The following is a 23,142-nucleotide window of genomic DNA, read 5'->3' on the forward strand; positions in this document are numbered from 1 at the left end:
TCGTCTAATATACATTGCCATAATTATTACATACTCTAAAGCATATTATTTGTTATAACAAGTGACATCACATAATTATTTATGTAGCATAATAGTTGCATGACATAAATGGGTTAGGTTAGATTGAAACTGCGACTCCGCACAAACGAATAACTACCTAACAAAAGGAGGGTTAGGTTAGGTTAGAACTTTGACCCGCCGTAGAATAAAATATTCTATCAAAAAGGTGGTTTAGGTTAGGTTTGAACTGCGGCCCCCGCAGAACGAAAACCGTGAAAAAGTAGGTTAGGTTAGGTTAGAACTGCGACATCCCTAGAATAAAATAGCTAGCAAAAGCAGTAGGCCTACGTACTAGTTATAAAAAGTATGTAAAACTTTACGTTATCACTAAATGAAATATGACAAAAAATGTTATACGATATAATGTATTTATACTTGATAAAATTGTATGAAGTATTACGTTATACAAAAATATAATATAACAAATGTCATTATAAAACATGTCTATATACTATTTGAAAATTATATTACATTAGGCATTACATCAATGACAGTTTAGATAAAATCACTATATAATAAAGGAAACGTATTATAAAATTACATTATAACATACAATAATATATCAAATGGCGTTATAAGAAATGTATGATAGATTTTTTATAATTATTGTTGAGTATGTATAGATTTATACTGGCAGGTTAGTTATCAATGTTATTATGAATTTACTAGAGTTCTATGTCAAAATGTCACAGCGCTAAAGAAAGGAATATATGTTATTGTATTATAATGTTATGATGGTTTAATTTAAATATATATTATATTTCCAACGTCAGTGTATTACTCAATATGGTAGCAGGATCGTGTGAATGAAGAATAAGCGGCAAGATATCGACAAGTAAGTGGCAAAATGAGTAATAGCGATAAAATAATTATACCCGTGTTTGACGGAACTGAATACGCGAACTGGAAAATTCGGCTGATGAAATATTTACAATTTAAGAAATGTAAGGAAGTAGCAACTAGAGATAAAACAGACAAGGACGATGCTAGTAAATGGGAAGAGATGGATATTCAAGCCACGAATTATATTTACAGCGCTATTACCAACCGGCAGTTAGAATATATAAGCGAGGTAGAGTCGGCATATAAAATAATATTAAAATTCGACGAAATGTATTTGAAAGAATCTACCGCTTTACAAATTGTGTGCAGAAACAATCTAGAAAATATAAAGTTAGCTAAATATACGGATATAAATGTTTTCTTCGACGATTTTGAAAGATGTGTCAATGATTTGAAAAATGCCGGCGCCATTATTCCTGAAAGTGAAAAATTAAATTATATGTTAAAAGCGCTACCGGAAAGTTACAGCTATATAGGCGATTTAATAGACGTGTTGCCGGAAACTGAAAGAACTGTTGAATACCTAAAAAGTAAAATACGAATGAAAAATTTACAAAGAGTAGATGAAGAGCTACCTAACCGATCGAACGCATTTAAAGTAAATACTGAAAATAAACCGACTTGTTTTACGTGTGGAAAGCCCGGTCACGTGCGCAGAGATTGCTGGCACGGAAGTCGTGGTCGCAGCAGCGGATATTCAGGTCCACATCATGGTCGTGGACGTGGTGACAATAATTTTAGACCAAATAGAGGTAGAGGATCTTACCAGAGCAATACATATTATAACAAAAATAGCTTCCACACATCAATTGTGCATAATTCGACGAAAAGTGAAGAGAATACGGTAAAGTTGGGTCAGATAAATTGGCTTTTAGACAGCGGCTGCACAGACCACATCGTAAATACAGATGAATATTTTGACAAATATATAACTTTAAAGATGCCCGTAAAAGTAAAAGTTGGAGATGGAAGATTTTTGAACGCAACGAAAGTTGGCAGCATTACAACATATTTTCCTGTTTATGAGAATAAAAATAAAGTGGTCATAGGTAATGTATTTTACATAAAAGAGATGAGCGCAAACTTGTTGAGCTATGCGAAGATTACAGACAATCATACAATAATTTCGTCAGGACATTTGTCAAAGATATATAACCGGAATAGAGAACTAATAGCAATTGCGAAGAAAGAGGACAGATTATATAATATGTCAAGCAACCGTTAGGCTATAACGATGATACTGGTAAAGTGTATAAATTATATAAGTCCTTATACGGATTAAAGGAAAGCCCACGTGCGTGGTACGAATGTTTTCATAAATTTGTATTGACCTTAGGGTTTCGGCGAAGTAAATATGACTATTTTCTCTATGTGAAAACTGATAATAACCAAACAGTTTATATATTAGTATATGTAGATGATTTATTAATTGCTTGCAAAGATGAACAAATGGTTACTACGATAAAAAATAAATTGAGTAGTTATTTCAGAATGAAGGACATGGGAAAAGTTAAAAACTATATAGGAATTGACGTTGAGTATGATTACAGTAAAGCGAATATTTTAACTTTGAGCCAAGAAAAATATATAGAGTCGTTAGCAAAAAAGTATAAAATTGAAAATTCTAAATTGTATAAAACACCGATGGAGATTAATATGAAACTTGACAGATGTGAGCTGAATGAGGATGTAAAATATAGAAATTTGATAGGAGCGTTGCTGTATATTAGTTCTGGTACTCGACCAGATATAGCTTATTGTGTCAATTATTTGAGCAGGTTTCAAAATAGTTACAACGAGACTCATTTTAAATGTGCATTGCATGTTTTAAAATATTTATACGCGACAAAGAGCCTTAAGCTCACGTAGAGATGGGTAGTGAGTAAATACTCACGGGTAAATACCGAGTAAATACTCAGTATTTACTCAATTTACCCGTATTTACTCGTTTATACCCAAATTGGTGGGTATAAACTATTTAGAGTGCTGAAAAGGCCATACAAATTTGAAATATAGGTGTATTTTGTAAGCCGCTACTGGATTAAGTACTCAAAATTCTATGAAATGTATTTTTAAAAGGGGCACTCCATACATGTAACTAATTGTCACAAAAAAAAATTCAGAAACCACCAACGTGTTGCACATCATTAAATGGGTCTTTAAAAATAACGGGAATGTTTCTAAGAACATTTTTGGATAAATTGAATATTTTTGGAAAAAAACCGTTTCGAAAGGCCAAAATAATGTTTATCTCTCTATAACTTTAGAACCAAAGTTCAGAAAAATTATGAAAGCATATCGAGTGATAAGCCGTATAATAGAGTACAAAAAACAATATTTGGAACATCATCGGTTGAGCCATTTTTGAGTTATCTTTAAAAAAACCCTTAATAAAAGGTCGTAAGTGCCGCGTAAATACGCACTTTTGCGCGACATGCAGTTATCCATAACATCGATAGAATTTAAGTACCGTATTTTTAAAGTAAGTACCTTCTTAATTAAAACAAAATTGTTAACTATGCATTATCACAATTTGCCTCTCACTGATAATTACCTTTTTTTCTAAAATTAAGCGTCCTCAATGTTTTTTTATTTTATAGATATTGTTAATATACGTTAGCACTCTTCCATAAAAGACAATTTTGTTCTTAAATCTCACTTTTTGAATATTTTATAAGCATTCGTTTTTACCCACCTAAATGAGTAAATACGGGTATTTATCGGGTACATTGAGTAAATACCGAGTAAATACTCAGTATTTACTCACCCCTACCCATCTCTAAGCTCACGTATTGCCAAAACATGAAGGCTAATATTATGGATTGTTATGTAGATGCCGATTGGGCCGGAGATGTTTTAGACAGAAAATCTACCACAGGATTTGTAATAAGGTTATTCGGAAACGCTGTGTATTGGAAGTCAAAGAAACAAAGCAGTGTAACTAAGTCTTCAACATTTGCCGAATATATTGCGTTATCCGAAGCCGTAACTGAGATCATTCTTTTACGAAGTGTGCTTAATGATGTGTTTGTAACGTTCAATGATCCAGTCAATATATATGAAGATAATTCAGGTGCGATGATTATCGCAAAGTACGGTAATTTTACGAAAAACTCAAAACACATTGAAGTGCATTATCACTATGTACATGAGAATTTTAAAAATGGTGTTATAGATATTATAAAAGTGAATTCTGAAGATAATGTAGCAGATATCCTGACTAAATCGTTAGGTCATGTTAAATTCTTTAAATTTAGACAAATGTTAAATGTAACATAATATACACCGTGTTATACATCGTGTCCAAGATAAAGTTTAAAAATTGTAATTGTTCAAATAATGTGAATTCAATTTAATTTAATATTGTAGATTAGTGTTGCAAGTGTTTATGTGTTGCCATGTATAAATCTAAGGAGGCGTGTTGAGTATGTATAGATTTATACTGGCAGGTTAGTTATCAATGTTATTATGAATTTACTAGAGTTCTATGTCAAAATGTCACAGCGCTAAAGAAAGGAATATCTGTTATTGTGTTATAATGTTATGATGGTTTAATTTAAATATATATTATATTTCCAACGTCAGTGTATTACTCAATAATTATATTAAACATTACACACCCGTCAAGCAGATCTTGTCAGTAGAAAAAGGCGACAAAATTTGAAAAATGTAGGCGCGAAGGGATATCTTCTCATAAAAAAATTGAATTTCGCGCCTTTTTCTACTGACAAGATTTGCTTGACCATCTATAATACAGAAACTGTAAAAGATAAGTAGAAACCAAGATTGCCATACGATAGCCAAATAAATTGTTTATCTTCACACGAAATATCACACTCATAACTTTAAAAACACCAGAGATAGGAAGGTTTGTACTTTTAGTGTTTCATTGATCAACAAGTTACCCTACATATGGTCCTTTAAACTTTTGACATACGCACGAAAAGTGCTATTTTACGCACTAGTGCGGGTAAATAGGACCATTCATCATCATCATTTCAGCCTATATACGTCCCACTGCTGGGCACATGCGCGAGAGGGCTTGGGCTATATAGTCCCCACGCTAGCCCAATGCGGATTGGAGACTTCACATACACCTTTGAATTTCTTCGCAGATGTATGCAGGTTTCCTCACGATGTTTTCCTTCACCGAAAAGCTAGTGGTAAATATCAAAAGATATTTCGTACATAAGTTCCGAAAAACTCATTGGACCATAAGGACCATAAGGTACTGTAAATATACTGGGTCAAGCAGATCTTGTCAGTAGAAAAAGGCGGCAAATTTGAAAAATGTAGGCGCGAAAGGATATCGTCCCATAGAAAATTTGAATTTCGCGCCTTTTTCTACTGACAAGATTTGCTTGACCATCTATAACTATTTTATTACTGCTAAACATACAGCCTGGCAAAAAAGAGTAGAAATTAAAAAGTGGCAACACTTATAGTGTCGTCCCGTTCTCTTATATGAATTGATTTGAAAGGGACGATACTACAGTGCACAGTGTTACCACGGTTACATATCAGAATACCGAAAACTGATTTACCTAATGTTGAATCACCTATGCTTGATTCACCTATTTTTAAATGACCTATCGATCATTTTACCTAAACATTGACTGACCTAAGTTTATAATACCTAAGCTCAAATAACCTAATGGACGAAACACCTAATGCACGATATACCTAATGCACGTTTTACCTACTGCACGTTTCACCTAAAGCTATTATACCTAATGAACGAATCACCTATAGCTGATATACCTAATGGACGATACACCTAAAGCTGATATACCTAATGAACGATGTACCTAAACTTGATTTACCTAATGGTCGAAATACCTAAAACTGTTAAACCTATCGCACGAAATACCTAAAGTTGATATACTTCCTGAACGAATTGCCTAATGTCGATATGCCTAATGCACGGAATACCTAAAGTCTATATACCTAGTACAAAATTCATATCATTTTGCGGAATGATCCAAGTGGCAACCAACTCCACCCAATAAATCGTATGATTTCCCAACCTTAAAGTAGAAACTGTTTGTTTGGATAACAACTTAAAAATACACTTTTTGAAACGCTACTTTTTAGGTAGTAGACTGATTTCGTAAGTCTAATACAAAATTAGTTATCTTATCTTATCAAAAACTTAATTTTTGTAAGTCAACATCATGACGATGAAATAAAAGTCGGTTTTGGCACTGTTTGGTCGCAGTTAACCTAACACGCTCCTCCTCGCTTTGCTCGTCGTAGCACCTTTCTCGACTCTGGCAAATGACTAGACCTTATATTATAATAAAAAATGGTAAGCCAATTGAATGATTTGGCTAAAAAAATTATACCAAATGTTGTATGTACTAATAATATTCTACTAAACAATAATTATATTTTTGATTTTAGGTACATATTTCGTTCATTAAGTCCATCAACTTCAGGTATTTCGTGCATTAGGTGTATCAAATTTAGGTATTTCGTTCATTAGGTATGTTAACTTTAGGTAATGCGATCATTAGGTATACCGACTTTAGGTAATTCGTGCAGTAGGTATGTTAACTTTAGGCAATTCGATCATTAGGTATACCGAGTTTAGGTATTTCGTGCGTTAGGTATATCAACATTAGGTGTTTCGTGTATTAGGTATATTAGCTTTAGGTATTTCGAGTATTAGGTGTTTCAACTTTAGGTAAATCGAGCATAGGTATTCGGAGCTTAGGTAAACCAATTGTAGGTGAAACGTGCAATAGGTAATTCGTTCATTAGGTGTTATGAGCTTAGGTTAATTGATCATTAGGTATTTAAAAAAATAGGTGAAACGAGCTTAGGTGATTCAACATTAGGTAAATCGATTTTCGGTATTCTGATATGTAACCGTTACCACTTATAATTTCTACTCTTTTTTGCCAGGCTGTAGTCTGAACTCAACCTAACTTCACAGAACTAAGCAGAACTCGTTTGTCAATTACTCTGCAAAAAGTGAAAAGTGTCAACGGTAGGTAAGATGATGATGAACTGTCATACATTTTATTTATCAATGGTGCATGTTGTTGTGCCTAGAAATTGTTATTTATTTTTGTATTGAATATTTATATTGTTTTTTTTTATTCTCCTTAAATCAATTTCAGGTGGTAATCCACGTCTTATTTTATTAGCCTAGTAAGTACCTACTCGTTACAATATTACCGGTGCTTATAGCCTGCTAAGGTATTACCTTCGAGCAACACGGAAGGGAGGCGGCATTCGCACTATTTCCCCTCTGCCGAGGTACAAGATTAGCGCGTCAATCTAATCTAGCGCGGGTAATAAAACTAGTTGCACTTGGATTTTTCACTAGACCGAGTCCAGACGCGCGCGTGAACACTGCTGCACAAAAATGCCTGTTTGCTCGGTTTTATGTTATAAAAAGAGGTCGGGGACATCAAATTTACAAAAAGAAAGTGTTACATTTCACATGTAATATTTTTTTTACATATCGTACGTTTAATTACATTCAAACACAATTATTATATTTTAGTCTCATGTAATTGTTGGATTTATCGATTTTGCTCGCTCAGTACAAATTGCGGATCGGTCGAGCGACAAATCCGACTTCTCATCTCTCAGAATACAATAACATACTTCGACGAAAATGTGTTAGTGTGCGTGTTGTGACACTTGTCACTCGTCCGTACACAAAAAGAGATCGAGGTTTGCAAGATTTGTCTTTGACGTGTGTCATTTTCTATGTATTTGTGTCGTCATTACAGATTGGATTTTGTATGTAAGTGTGTGAGAAGTGCGACTGTGTGCACCTTTCCCCGCGCGAAAAATGGAAGAAAGATTTGTACGGTGAGATATCGCTTGGGCCCCTCCCTTCCGATGTGTCGGAAGCCGGTGTTGCTCGAAGGGTATTACACATAATATATCTATCGTCGCGAAAAACGAAATTCGAAATTTCTTTACCCGCGTCTCTATCAATCGAATATACAAGAGCGATAGGTATATAACGTATTTCGATGTTAGTGGTAATATAGTTGAAATTTTTTAAGCTGACCGTTTAGGATTAGAGCGGTTTCGCACTACGTCCGATCCGAATCCGATCCGAACCCGTGAAAATATGGTCCGTAGTAGCCAGTGAACTATTTCTATAGTAAGTTATATACGCACCGCACACGTTGATTCGGATCGGACGTAGTGCGAAACCGCTCTTAGGACTATGAGCTCTCATAGTCCTATAAACGGTCAGCTTAATAAAATTCAACTATAGGTCCTCTGACTTTTTTTACATAAGTCGTATCGACTAAGTAGTTCGTAGTTAAACAATTAATAAGTGACTTGCATCTAGCATCTAATACCTAGCGCAATAATTTTGTGATAAAGTTCATAAAGTTGGCGTAATTTTTACAGATAACTCGTGGCATCAAAACACAACCAGCATGGGGTTGATACAATCGCTCATTTGCTCTATTATGTTTTGCTGCGAAAGGTAAGGGGACTGCTGTCCTTCAAAATAACCTCACATTTAAAGTAAGGTGTACCTAGTGTGCAAACTCTATTGCTCAAGGCGTTCGGTGCGACTTTTATGGTTTATGCGGCCCTATTGGATGCGAATCCGCAGGCGGATTAGCGATGTCTCGCTCACACACGCGAACAGCGTACAAATCCGCTCAGTGTGATAACAACAAATGCCGCATTCGAGTGGCCTCCGTGAGTTGCTTAAATCCCTTGTAAGGTTGACGTCACGCTGCTCGCCTCGCTGAAAATTCACTGGACGTTCGCCACTAAGAGGCAATTCAATCCCATAAATATGGAACATAATTGAGGATTTGTTACACACTTTCTAATACGAACGACCCGGTTAAATACATAAAAAGAAGTGTACGAATAGTACCTTATGCCCCTCTGGTAGAGTGTTATTACCATCCCGCTAGCGTGGGTGTTTAAGCAATCGAGCCAACCAGCGTAACATGACCGAGGGATGTACTACCCGAGCGTAATTGGAATGCGAGCCTATGCTGGTTAGTCCGAGCAGTCAGCTCATCCGAAGCGCGCCCTAAGCGGTTTTGATAACAACCATGCCCTGTACCTACTTATTTAGCCTGAGTACAAATTATAAATACCTACATATTCCAGCTCTGCGTCGTGTTATAATAGAACGAAATGAAGTAGCTGTAAATAATAAAACGAAATCAGTTCTGTCGGTTTTTGACTGATTTGTTTGTTCGTTTGTATAAATATGTAATTCAATTTACAGTTAATAAGATAAATTTAATCCGGATAATAAGTTAATTTCTACTTAACTAGAATGAGACTTCTATTTTAGTTTTTACAGTTATACCGGTAAAACTGTTTTAATATTTTTGATCACTTTTAAAGCAGTTTACTGAATCACTAACTGACACATAATTATTTATTACAGCACTCTACATTTATACTATACTATGTATTAGTATTGAATTCTAACAATATTTTGGTGGTAACTACTGGGAAAAAAAAATCCCACCTTTTACCAGTGGTAACTACTGGGAATAAAAATTCCCAGTAGTTACCACCAAGCCGAGTTGGTGGTAACTAGTGGGATTTTTTTTCCCAGTAGTTACCAGTGGTAAAAGGTGGGAAAAAAATTCCCAGTAGTTACCACTGGTAAGAACTTGGTGGTAACTAGTGGGAATAACCCAAAAAAACAACCTTTGTTACATTAGGCTTTGAGGCTTCGAGGCTAAAAAAAATGTTGAGTAAATATTTAGATAAAGACTTTTAGCTTTTAAATATGTAGTCTTTTAATAAGGTTATTAGATCCAAGAGTCTAGGCTCTTAAATAGAACTAGGTTCGGAGGCTACAGAGCTAAATAGGCTTTTAGTCTTTTAGGCGTCAAGAAATGAGGCGAGCCCTAAAAAAAGAGCTAAAAGGCTCGAGTCTTTTGGATCACTATCTGCACATGTATACAACTATTATGATAATACAAATATTTGTATTTTTATTTTGTATTTGTACCTTTTCGTCCCTCTCAGCAGAAAGTGCCCGGCGATCGGATAAATGTAATAAAAGCCCTCATGATGTGACACAAAACAGGGATTTGGAGGTCAATCCATTTAAATTTCGTTTATAATTTCAGGGTTTTGACATGGGTGTGCTTTGCTTTCGTGCTAATATTCCTGATGGGTATGATGCTTATATTGATGGTTTACGGCATTTCAGTCGGCTATCACTACGCACAGAAAGAACTTGCAGCATTTGCTAGTAAGTATACTCGACATAAATCACTAACATTCAGTATAGCTTGCTTTTTAGTGTACCGCACAAAACTTTGTTCGCGGTACAGTTATTTATGGGATCACTTCGGTCTTGTTTTTTTCATATAGGAATGAGTTTATTAAAGCCCATTGTGGCATACGGCCTCGCGACGCATCGTCAACTCGTGTACCTACCTACGTATTTTTAGGGTTCCGTACCCAAATGGCAAAAAACGGAACCCTTATGGATTCGTCATGTCTGTCTGTCCGTGTATGTCATTGTCACAGCCACTTTTTTCCGGAAAGAAGTTTTTTCCGAACTATAAGAACTATACTATTGAAACTTGGTAAATATGTAGATGTATTATGTAAACCGCATTAAGATTTTCACACAAAAATAGAAAAAAAAAACAATAAATTTTGGGGGTTCCCCATACTTAGAACTGATACTCAAAAATTTATTTTTCATCAAATCCATACGTGTGGGGTATCTATGGATAGGTCTTCAAAAATGATATTGAGGTTTCTAATATAATTTTTTTCTAAACTGAATAGTTTGCGCGAGAGACACTTCCAAAGTGCTAAAATGGTGTCGTCCCCCCCCCGTCCCCCCCCCCTCCCTCCGTAACTTCTAAAATAAGAGAATGATAAAACTAAAAAAAATATATGATGTACATTACCATGCAAACTTCCACCGAAAACTGGTTTGAACGAGATCTAGTAAGTAGTTTTTTTAATACGTCATAAATCGTAAACCGCAATTTTATTATGTTACTTGCTGCTACGGAACCCTTCATGGGCGAGTCCGACTCGCACTTGGCCGCTTTTTATATTTTTGGTAGGACCCTCCAGCCCTCCACGTAACTTACATTCGTGTTGATTGCCCTGCAATCAGATTTTGATCAACTTCATTTATAACAATTTTATGACAAATACTAATTGTGCCTTACCTACTAACACAACAACTTGACATGAAGTATGTTTTGTACGCGTTACTGCGCCAAACTAGTAAAGTGTACTTAAATTTAAAACCCCGTGTCTCTCAGTCCACCATTGCGACTAAAGATCAAATTGTCATTGTGATAATCCAATATCTTTGCCAACAGTGACATCGAGAACGACAACACCTGACCCTTTGAGAATGGGACGGTCAGGCGACGAGTCCAGGCCAGTTGTCCGTCTAGTCGCTGTGAACAGATCCTCGATTGACAACGCACCGCGGCCGATGCTCGGTATGTTCTATTGAAACACGAACAATAGGTACACTGCAAAACTTGGAGAAGGATAAAACTAAATCTACTTTATTTTTCAGAGGTATATCAGAACAGACCACCTCCTGAAAAACTTGTGTTGGATAAACCAGCAACACCTATTGTTCTATTGGAAACGGAAAGGTATAGTACCTATAATAAATAATATAAAAAATAAGAAAGCAAAGTTGTAATACCTAATAAATATTCTGACTGTTCGCTCCCTAAAGAACTCTATTTCAATGACGAAGCCTATGCACTACCCCAGTAAGGTATAGGTAAATAAGGCTTAGAAAGAGTGAAAGAGATAGGGTTATGATTATGACCTGAAATGTGTGTTGCCAATTGCGGAAACTGTAGAAATTTACTAGTATTTAAGTAGCTGTTTTTTTTTTTTGCAGTCCGCCACCGGAGCCAGAATTGCTGCCACACGAGAGAGACATAGCTAAAAGACTCATCGGCCGCTTCAGACGGTCGAAGAACAATTCAATGACTACTACGGATATTCCATTTTTAAGACCATTTAAAGCACCCACCCATTCAGATCAGTCTATCAAAATGGATGACGCTACTACCAATCAGAGGAACGTTAGCCCCTCATCATACTTAGCTAAAACTATCGCTGCACTGCAATGAGCCCTGAAACCACCATTACTCGATAGCTAACTAAAGCCGATAATAATAAGAGGTTCCTTTTATTCGGGGATCCAAATCGTCAAGATCACCTAGATATTATCTTGTATCCCACTTCGGGGATCACCTGGACCCTCAATACCAGAGCTTTTTCCAAGGATATATCCACCTCTTATGCTTGCCCATTTGATAAAATGCCATCCTGTCGCAGAACGTCCGTTGCGTTAAACATTTGGCTGGTTCCAAACTTCCAAATAAATATGAGACGTCACGGCCTGGCGCCAAAATAGCGCACCTACTTAAAAATTTGAGATTCTGACATTCCAACGGCATTGATACACGATCGGATATGGTACTACACTAAAATTTTGTGTCTGGTGCCCTTAACTACTTTGTGTTGAATTTGTTATGATGGTCAAGCAAATCTTGTCAGTAGAAAAAGGCGCGAAATTCAAATTTTCTATGAGACGATACCTTCATTTTTCAAATTTGCCGCCTTTTTCTACTGACAAGATCTGCTTGACCAACTTTTACGTTTGAATATTTTGTTAAAAATATAAAAAAATTTATGGTTGAATTCGCTTTATTTCTTTGTTTACCAACATAAGTTTGAAAAAACCAAAGCGTATGTATAAATATGCTATGATTTGGCGATACTAAATATGTTGCCCTTAAGCCCCCTCCAGACTATGTGCGTGAATCGCGGCGCGACGTCGCGAAGCGAACATATAGCCCCCTCCAGACTATGCGCGTGAATCGCGGGCGAAGCCGCGAACGCGAGTGTGGAGTCGATTTCGCAGGTCTGCGTTCAAGACTCCACACTCGCGTTCGCGGCTTTGCGCCGCGATTCGCGCACGAGTGTGGAGGAGGCTTATCGCGAAGTTGACGTATGACTCCACACTCGCACACGTCACGGCGATTTCGCAGTTTGGTTTGCGGCAAGATGGCGGAAAAGCATCAGCTGATCGAGTTTAACTGTTAGTTATCTATGGCATCATACGTGATTTAGCTGTTTTTCCATTTTGTTTTCTTGTGAAACCGTAAAATATAGCTGCTTAAAGATAATATAATCATAATATAATTCATATTTATCTTGCCACAGAAGAGCCAAAATAGTGGGTAATGTGTCTTGCAAGTTCGCGCTTCGCGTCTCCTTTGACGCGGGCTGAAATACCGACAAAGAACGGAGAACAAGGCGCGAAGACGTGAACAATCTGCGAAATCGACGCCACACTCGCGTTCGCGGCTTCGCCCGCGATTCACGCGCATAGTCTGGAGGGGGCTTTAAAAATATACCTATTCCTTGTAACAAAAATTCTCAAACTGTGTTCACTTTAACAATTGATACATTTTGACACATTCTGCTTAACTAAATCGTCTTTCAACGATAAGGCAGATAAATTAGCCGTTTGGTTGTTGCTAAGTGGTGGCACGTCAGCTATTTCCCGGCGTTGCAGGTGGCGCTTCAGGGCTCGCGCCGCTCCGCTCTGCTCCACTGATCGCATCACGTTCGCACGCCTTAAGTCGCCCAGTGCTCCTGCACTACCTGCTAATCTCCTACCTTCGTCAGCACCGGCAGTTAGTTTAGAGGCTTTGGCTGTAATAATTAATTAAACCTACTTTATTTACGGCAATAGAGATATTATGGTCGTGTAGTTTGGTCGGTTTGGGGGTTTAATATGGTTATATGCATGGACTGCATGGTCAATGTCTATGGCTGGAGAAAGAATTCATCTGTTGACAGGGTCATCCTCAGGGTATAAAGCGCGTCACAGACGGAGCGGTAAGATATCTTATAGCAAGGCATCTTACGATATTATTTATGTATGTATGTATGTATGTATGTCACTTTATTGCACATAAACAGGTTTACATAAAACGGACAACAACAAAACAAAAATAAAAATGTTATGTACAAAGGCGAACTTATCCCTAAAAGGGATCTCTTCCAGCTAACCTTTGAGAAAATGCGAAAGGATCAAATACTAACAGGTGAAAGACAATTTAATATGTACAAATAGCAATATGAGAATTTTGGATACACATAAAGGAAGACTAGAGCAATAAGTAAAGAAAAAAACTAGTACTACATATCTATAAATACGCATAAACTATAAACATACCTATATATAAACCTATATATACTTACATAAAATACACATATACATATATGTATACATAAACATATAATCTGTATATATATATATATATATAATATATATAATATAATATAATATAATATATATATTTACGTACTATTTGACAGAGTCCACACACGAAGCTATAATATACATAATATATATTTTGGTATCTTACGATATCTTATCTAAAGATACCTTAAGATGTTATAGGTCGGTATATTACGATATATTTTGGGATATTTCGTGGGTGCGTATTGGTTCTAGACAAGGAGCGATATATATTTTGGTATCGTTAATTTATCGGTAAGCGAATCTGTATTTGAAGGTCTACCCGTCTATAAAAATAAACAGTCATTCATTGCTTGATCTTGTTGTTTGATTGAAGTGTATCCCATACTTTTACATGGCGCAGTCGGTAGGATACGAACCTACGCTCCCGCAGGGAATATGATTTCGAATCAGAATTAATAGAGACTGTACAATAATTGTTCAAATACGAATCCTCAAATACTTCGGGCACGTTACACGAAACCAAAACTCCATGGAACGTCTCTTTGTCCAGGGACGAGTGGAAGGCAAGCGGTCACGAGGTCGGTCGTCACCTACGCGCTGGACAGACCTGATAAAATCTGCGACACAAACCACCATAGTCTAATGTTCCCGTAACGCTGAAGACCGTGGCAAGTGGAGGCGCATTGCTAGGGCTGCGTTATCCACGATAGATACGTCTCATCATACAACCACGACCACACTGTCAAGAGTGAACGACTGAGTCGGTACAATAATTAAATTGATTTCAGAAGTCTTTAATGTATTGATACAAAATCAAAAATGTAAAAAAAAACAACGGGTTGCACTCCGGGAGTGCCGGCAGAAATGAAAACTCAACGACATTATAACTCAAAATATTAATAACAGCGCCATCTAGTGCAAAATGTCTGCAGCACTATGTAAAATTGAGTTTTACGCCATCTAGCGTTATTTCGTCGCATTACTTGAAACCCCTAAGCACATCACTGTGAGTACTGCAGTTATATTAATGTGAATGTGAGTGAATTTCCTGTACGGTAGTACTATTAGTTATTCTGTGGCCCTGCCTAGGCCCTATACGCTTGTACCCGTATGGTAAAGACGGCTCCTGTTAATCATCACGTAACCTAATAAAAGTCATAAGAAACTTGTTAAAAACAATAATAAAATGAAGACAACTTACACATTTGTTCGACAGTCTGTGTCACAAAACAATAGTGAAATCCAATACCGACTCCGATAGCCAAAACGGCTAATATTGTGAATAGCAAAAAAAATGTTAATACTGCACACACTGTGCATACTGTAGCTCTGCAGAAAAAATAATAAATTAGTAGGTATCTATCTACTCAGAACATTACATTACCTACCAAATAAGGATGGTATTTCACCTACTTATCCAATTTCTTTGTCCAATCTGTATTGTGTCTCACATTTTGCTTTAATGCGAGAGACGCACTGACATTGGACAAAGAACTTGGACAAGTGGAATACAACCCTCACGGCTCGGCCACGACATTGCGCGACTGGCGACGGCGGCAGCGACAACCATAGGTGGGAACGAGAGGTCCGATCGCTTTGTCTCGCTCCAACCTATGGTTATCGCTGCCGCCGTCGCAAGTCGCTCAATGTCGTGGCCGAGCCGTAAGCCACACAAACTATACTAAGTAAATGAAAGGTTTTGACCAGCCTTGTTAGATTAATTATTATCTCATGCGACAAAAGCAGCAAAGAGCGTAGTAAACGATTTAAGGAGTTAAATCCGTTATCACTGCTTTAATTAGTAGTATTTCGTAATGTAAAACAATAGGTAGTTACCTTTCAAATGCATTTAGACAAACAGATACAAACGAACTGAATGAACAACACATACAACCCATTATGGGAAATTTTTAATTTAACTTGTAACTAAATAAAAGTATTTAATTTACTGCTTTTGTGACGCTACATTAATGGATCACAGTACGATTTCACGACATTAAAAATTCAGTATGTTATAATTAAAACTAAAATATAAAGTGATTGATTAATAGTGTCATTGCATAAAAGTAAGTCTGTTCGGAAATTCGGAAAGAGAAGAGTCGTGGAATGTGGAATATAAAAGTGGTAACAGACTATCGCACCGGACCGCGACCTTGGTGCGGTGCGGAGCATTTATCGATAGTCTGTAAGCTTCCATCGCACATAATTATTATTAATAGCGGTGCGGTGGGCATGCACGTCGCACCAACTGACAGGTAATAATAATACTGGTGCGCTCCGCACCAATTTCCATAGTGTGTAATGGTGTGCGTTGCAGCGGAGCTACCGCGAACTACATTCGACGTGTAACCTCTCTGTCGCACTTATAAATTCGTACGTAAGTGTGACAGGGAGACATCACGTCGAAAGTGGTTCGCGGTAGGTATAGTTCGTTTTTTTAGCATTAGAAAGAACTTGAAAGAAGGTAAGCGATCTTGACATGTCTTTTAATTGAAAAACGCTTTTGAAAAATCAGTAACTATTACTTATGAAAGCAGAAGAATATAAATGATCGTATTAGATTCATAATTGTTACATATTTGCCGTAACTTATTTTTAAAATGTGTTTTTCCATTAAAAAACACATCAAGATTGTTTACCTTATTTCTAATGCTAAAAAAAACGAACTGTAGACCTCGGCTTTCATTTTCAGTGGAACAGTGTTGCCAACTTGGCATAAATGATGCCAGATCGGGCATAATTTCACTCACTCTGGCACCAAAATTTTCCATTTAGCATCTGGCATATTTTTTAGCATAATTTAGCCTAAGCCTAGTTTGCACCAACTTGGAAGCAACAATATGCGCCATCGCCTTATGTGGTTCATATTTTCATATGAATTTTGACTTTAGTGGGCGGATGGATGGATTTTTTTTAATGGAAAATAAATTCAGTTAAATTGACCTCTGATTTTTTCGTGGATTGATATATTTGAGTTCCGTTTTGCAGATTTGATCAGAAAATTTAATCAGGTTGGGCGAAAATTGTCCCATCTGGACTGCCCTTCACTGATCTTGTAGGTATTTACCTACATAAATTTACAGAGGGCCTACCACGAACGTCAATAATGAAAATTTCGAGCAACTACCTCTTTTACTCCAATTAAGGCGTAATTAGATTGACAGAGATAGATGCTGGAAATTTTCTATTTTCGATGTTCGCGGTTACATGCCTGAAACGGAGACGCTTTGCTCGCATTTTGAGTTCACTTGGTCAATAATAAGGCTGGCCACAGACGCACGGAATTTTCCGTACGTAATGACAGGTGCAAACGAGACATGTATAGTTATATGTATAGCGACGTCCCGTTCACACCTGACCGTCCGGAAACCGAATGAAAATTCCGTGCGTCTGCGGCAAGCCTATATTGCCAACAGCAGACTCGTAACCGTCGTAACTATAGAGTGTCAAGCCATTTCGAAATAAACATTAAGGCCCCGTTCGCACGGCAGCTTTTTCAACGCGCGTTAAAAAAGCGTTTGAATGACACAAATGGATAACCATGTATGTATTCACACGAAGGCGGTTTTTAAGCGCGGCGCTTTTTTATCGAGCACTGTTCGATTTTCGGCGTTGAGCGTTGGCGTCAAATTGAATAGACCATACGGAAATCCGTGTATCTGTTCTTACAAGCGTTGAAAAAGCGCCGGCGCTGCTGTCAGTTGGCTGTCAAGTGTCAATTTTTGGTGTCAATCGTCAAGATTATTAATAGTTTCACCTTAAAAATGTCAACTTATGCTTACAAATTCCTGAAATATTCAAGCTATATTCAAATAATACGTCGTAATAGCAAATAAAGTATGGCTTTGCTGAGATGCGTACGTGGCAGTACGACTCACAAGTGATTTTTAAGCGTTCATATGAACACAAATATTGGAAACGGTAAAAAAGCGCCAACGTCGGGTTTTAACGCAACGCTTTTTAAGCTGTCGTGCGAATGGGGCCTTAATAAACAAAAACGACAAATTAAAAAAAAAAAGTAGGCGCGAAGGATTATCATCCCATAGAAAATTAGAATTTCGGGCCTTTTTCTACTGACCAAGTACGGTGTTTTGTAGTGAATATTTTTAGACACCATATTATTTTAAGTGTCTATTTGCAAGAGACATTTTAGCATATTTCAAAAAACTTTGGCATAATTTTGGCATAATCTAGAATTCTAGACATTAGTCTAGCATTTTTTCAAAATCCGAGTTGGCTACACTGCAGTGGAGTACAGCGATTTTTCTTGCTAGGTTTATAATTAATTTTGTTGATATTCTCTACCTTTCACCATTCTCACTGACTCTGGCAAAGGCCCTAAAGGCTGCCATTTCTCTAATATAATATATATATCATGTGATCAACATGGAGCCCGAGATCATAGATGACGTGGAAAGACAAGCCATCATTGAAATCTTGGAATTGTATAAAGATTTCCCGTGGTTATGAGACTTAAACCAGGCTAATCTTTACTTTATGGACCCACGATTTGGAGGGTGTGTTGGGTATGGGGGGGTAGAGGGTGCAAAGGGCTACCCCCCAGTCCAACCCCCATGGCGAGGAACCCCATGGTTAAGGAGATATCCATGGTTAAAGTTTGTATGAAATTACTATGAAATAAAGGAGAAATGTCATAGCAGATTTCGATGTCGATGTCATTTTGTGCTAATTTATATTACCTTTTATACCACACCACCATCCTCAAGGTCACCAAAATCTCAAGGTCACGAAATTTTATGGTCACCAAAATCTCAAGGACACCAAAAACTTTTGTCACCAGAATCTCAAGGTCACCAAAATCTTTGGTCACCAGAATCTCACGGTACCCAAAATGTCAAGGTCGCTTAAAACCGAATCAGAGCACCCCACTATCCACGTGGTCTTGTCTGTCCTACCCCTAGAGAGCAATTCCAAAAACGGAGGCGCGGAGGGAGGGCAGCCTTCGCCCGCCGTGACGGAGCGCGGGAACGAGCCAGGCGAGCGGCTGAGACCAGTAAGCCGAAGCTGCGGAGCCGAGTGTAGTGAGCGTGCTTTGTCACACGAGGGCGGAAGGGCTGCTCTTCCGCAGTGCCGGAGCTAACCCAGATCCAACAGCTTCACCCCCAACAGCGCCCCCCTCACCCCTCACCCCCTCCCCCTTCAAAATTTGCTGTAATCCCTTATTTCTTAGTAATTCCATACAAACTTTAACCATGAATATCTACATAACCATGGGGTTCCTCGCCATGGGGGGTTGGACTGGGGGGTAGCCCTCTCCACCCCTCCCAGCTCCCCCCCTCCCCACCCCAAAAATCATGGGTCCATAAAGTAAAGATTTACCCTGACGATCCTAAGTTTTCATTCCAAGTACTTATCAAAGTATGGATAGCTTATAGGGATTTTTCTACTCGTCGACTGTAATTCTTGAATTAAGATTTCTTATACCAAACTGCTATTGGTTATTTTTAATGTATGGGCTGCCAACTCAACTACAATATTCATTTCGATACAGTTTAGTCAACTATAATGAAATTGACCAATCACAGCTCGTCACGGCACGAAAAAAAATCATAGCTCAAATGAATTATTTATTTTAGGTTGTATATTTATTTATTTATTTATTGAGGAGATAACACAGAAAAACATACATGGGATGAACATAAAACTTAAAATAACATAAATGGCCTTAAATATAGATGCTTCCATAAACGTATCTCACAAAGAACATATGAATATTATACCACTTACCTAATACTAATACTTAACTAACATGCGGTTCACAATATTTCAAGTGTTGAGAGACACTGTACCTATATAATAATGTACTATGTATGTACTTAGACTAATGTAATAGGAAGGAAACAGTTACCTAGGTATTATTTATTTCTATATAAATTTGTGACTGCTGTCTTAAACTGGGCGCGGGATTTTGAGAAGAGATCAATCTCGAGAAGAGACTTATTGTAGTGGTCGCACAGTCTGTATATAGGTGCACGTTTTCCGGATTTAGTCTTTGTCTTCGGAAGACTGAAGAGGTGTGTGGACCGCGTTAGTTTAGGAGGAGCTGGAAAGTATATTTTAGATAGGAGACTTGGACAGTCCAAATCGCCTGCACATACGTCACGCAGCATTACTGCGTCGGCGATGCAACGTCGGTCCCGTAGTGATAGCATGTTGTATTTAATTAAGAGCTCATCATAAGAGTGCCGCGGACTCTTCAGACGAATATTAAGGCATCGCAAGAACTTTTTTTGTACCATTTCTAGCTTATTGCAGTATAGTATAAACAATTGGTTCATATGTCAGAAACGCGCATGTGACACCCTTAATATAGCAACATCCATAGACTACGAAAACCACTTAGTGTTGCTTGTTAGTCTCCATAGGCTACGGTGGCCAAAATCGAGAAAACAACTGTCTAAACATTGAATTTAGCGCGGAGCAAGTACCAGGGCCTCATGAGTTACGAGAAGGTGTCGTTGACCAACGCGGCGGCCGGGGCGCGTACCAGTATGAAGGTATCGCGGCTGCTCGCGTATCTTAGCTGTATACTTTTGGTTTGGTTCGTTTGTATGATTCTACTAGCTTAAAGTATTATTTTTGTTGGCTCGTAGAAAAAGTATTGTATACAATAGTGATATAATCAAGCTTTTCAATCTCGTACCTTACTTAGGCAACTCAGCAAGCTTCGTTGCCTAAACACAGTACTCGACTGAAAAACTCTCTATTATATCACGATTGTATAAAATACTAGTGTATGCATTCTTATTGCAACGTTTGTGCATAGTTAGTGTGATCAGAGTCTATTCAGAGGCGAATCAAAAAAAGACAATTAAATATCTGATTTTTATAAAATAGTCCCTTGAGATGATATATTATGTAGTTATATGGGACAGTAAGCTGCAGAGGCTACCTTTTCTCTGCAGCTTACTGTACTATTTACACTTTTAATTTTCAAGTCCAGTCAACCTATTTGATTTCGGTACCCCTTCATAATGTGGCAAGTTATGAAGTGGCCCCGAAATCAAATTGGTTGACTGCACAGTTTACACATTTTGTAACTATTATTTGGAAAGGGTCTAGTGATCCTACAAATGTTAGCCATTTTAGTGAGTCCTGGGGAGTATGTATTTTTCTGACACTAATATTATTGTTATAAATAAGTAAAGCCTGACAACAGTTCCTTTGGTCCGTTTTCATAACTATGGTTTTCGTAACTGGCTGCCAAAGAAGATTAATTTTTCCTATTTCATAATTAATTATCAAACAAGAATCTACTTTCTGGTTTCGTAATCGAGTTTCGTAACTGGTTATGAAATAAGATTTTTTTTTCTGTTTTCGCCTGGATTGGCTACGAAATATGAATTATTTTTCGCTGCTTCGTAATTAGTTATCAAACAAGAATTTATTACTCTTTTAGTAATCGAGTTTCGTTATTAACTTCGATATATTTTTTGGAAGTTAAGTTCCTCTTTTGTTGCCAATTTACCCTGTGAGTGACTGACTGGGTAAATTGACTACAAAAGAGAAGAGAGCAACATCCAGGCTCTTTCTGTACCAACTTTGATTAAAAAAAAACTTACCTACAATACAATAAAAGTACCTACATAGATATCCCTACAGCTGCCTACAGTAAATTAGAGAAAATAAAAATACGAATATTGTAAATCCCTTTGGTCCGTTTTCATAACTATGGTTTTCGTAACTGGCTGCCAAAGAAGATTAATTTTTCCTATTTCATAATTAATTATCAAACAAGAATCTACTTTCTGGTTTCGTAATCGAGTTTCGTAACTGGTTATGAAATAAGATTTTTTTTTCTGTTTTCGCCTGGATTGGCTACGAAATATGAATTATTTTTCGCTGCTTCGTAATTAGTTATCAAACAAGAATTTATTACTCTTTTAGTAATCTAGTTTCGTTATTAACTTCGATATATTTTTTGGAAGTTAAGTTCCTCTTTTGTTGCCAATTTACCCTGTGAGTGACTGACTGGGTAAATTGACTACAAAAGAGAAGAGAGCAACATCCAGGCTCTTTCTGTACCAACTTTGATTAAAAAAAAACTTACCTACAATACAATAAAAGTACCTACATAGATATCCCTACAGCTGCCTACAGTAAATTAGAGAAAATAAAAATACGAATATTGTAAATCATCTACTTTAATTTTCTAGATTTGTATAGATACAAAAGCTTGTTAAAACAGAGTACCCTTAGTCAGTAAAATAAAAGAAAAATATGACCTAACTTCCTTTAACAAAAAATATAATTTTCACTTCGTAATAATTCTTCTTAGTCTAATCTAATACATAAATGGAGCAATAATCTCAACGCAGTGCCCGGTAGTTATTTTGTGTCGTTTTACACGAAAAGGTACTAAGTGTATCACACGAAAATGTCCAATTATGACCTAACTTCCTTTAACAAAAAATATAATTTTCACTTCGTAATAATTCTTCTTAGTCTAATCTAATACATAAATGGAGCAATAATCTCAACGCAGTGCCCGGTAGTTATTTTGTGTCGTTTTACACGAAAAGGTACTAAGTGTATCACACGAAAATGTCCAATTATGAAAAAAGAAAAAGTAATAAGTTTTGATAATTAATTACGAACGAAGAAAAAATACTCGATTACGAAAGCAGAAAGTGAATTCTTGTTTGATAATTAATTATGAAACAGGAAAAATAAATCTTCTTTGGCAGCCAGTTACGAAAACTATAGTTATGAAAACGGACCAAAGGGTTTATTTAACCCTGAGATAGTGTCGCTGCAAACAGCTTACGTATGGCAATAATGTGCGTACGTCATGTATAGTCGGGGTAGTGGGCATTGGCTTCATGTTGATACTCGTATAATGTCAAAACATTGCTTACAGAGAATTCGGTTCTTTCAATTTACCTATTCATCAAAATCTGATTCTAAATATTCAATATTTATATATTCTTCGTTTTCTGACTCTGACGAAGTCTGATTTTCATCAGATG

General features: G+C 37.0%; 1 protein-coding gene across 1 annotated transcript; it reads left to right on the forward strand.

Moving 5' to 3' along the window:
- The first annotated feature begins 10,002 nt into the window (after positions 1-10,002).
- LOC134796235 (uncharacterized) lies at positions 10,003-12,439 on the forward strand. The gene is made up of 4 exons (XM_063768280.1): positions 10,003-10,123; positions 11,223-11,348; positions 11,429-11,510; positions 11,768-12,439. The coding sequence occupies exons 1-4, from the start codon at positions 10,042-10,044 to the stop codon at positions 12,000-12,002; spliced, it is 525 nt and encodes a 174-aa protein (XP_063624350.1). The 5' UTR covers positions 10,003-10,041; the 3' UTR covers positions 12,003-12,439.
- Positions 12,440-23,142: the final 10,703 nt, after the last annotated feature.

Source organism: Cydia splendana, chromosome 13, assembly GCF_910591565.1.
Source record: "Cydia splendana chromosome 13, ilCydSple1.2, whole genome shotgun sequence".
NCBI lineage: Eukaryota > Metazoa > Arthropoda > Insecta > Lepidoptera > Tortricidae > Cydia > Cydia splendana.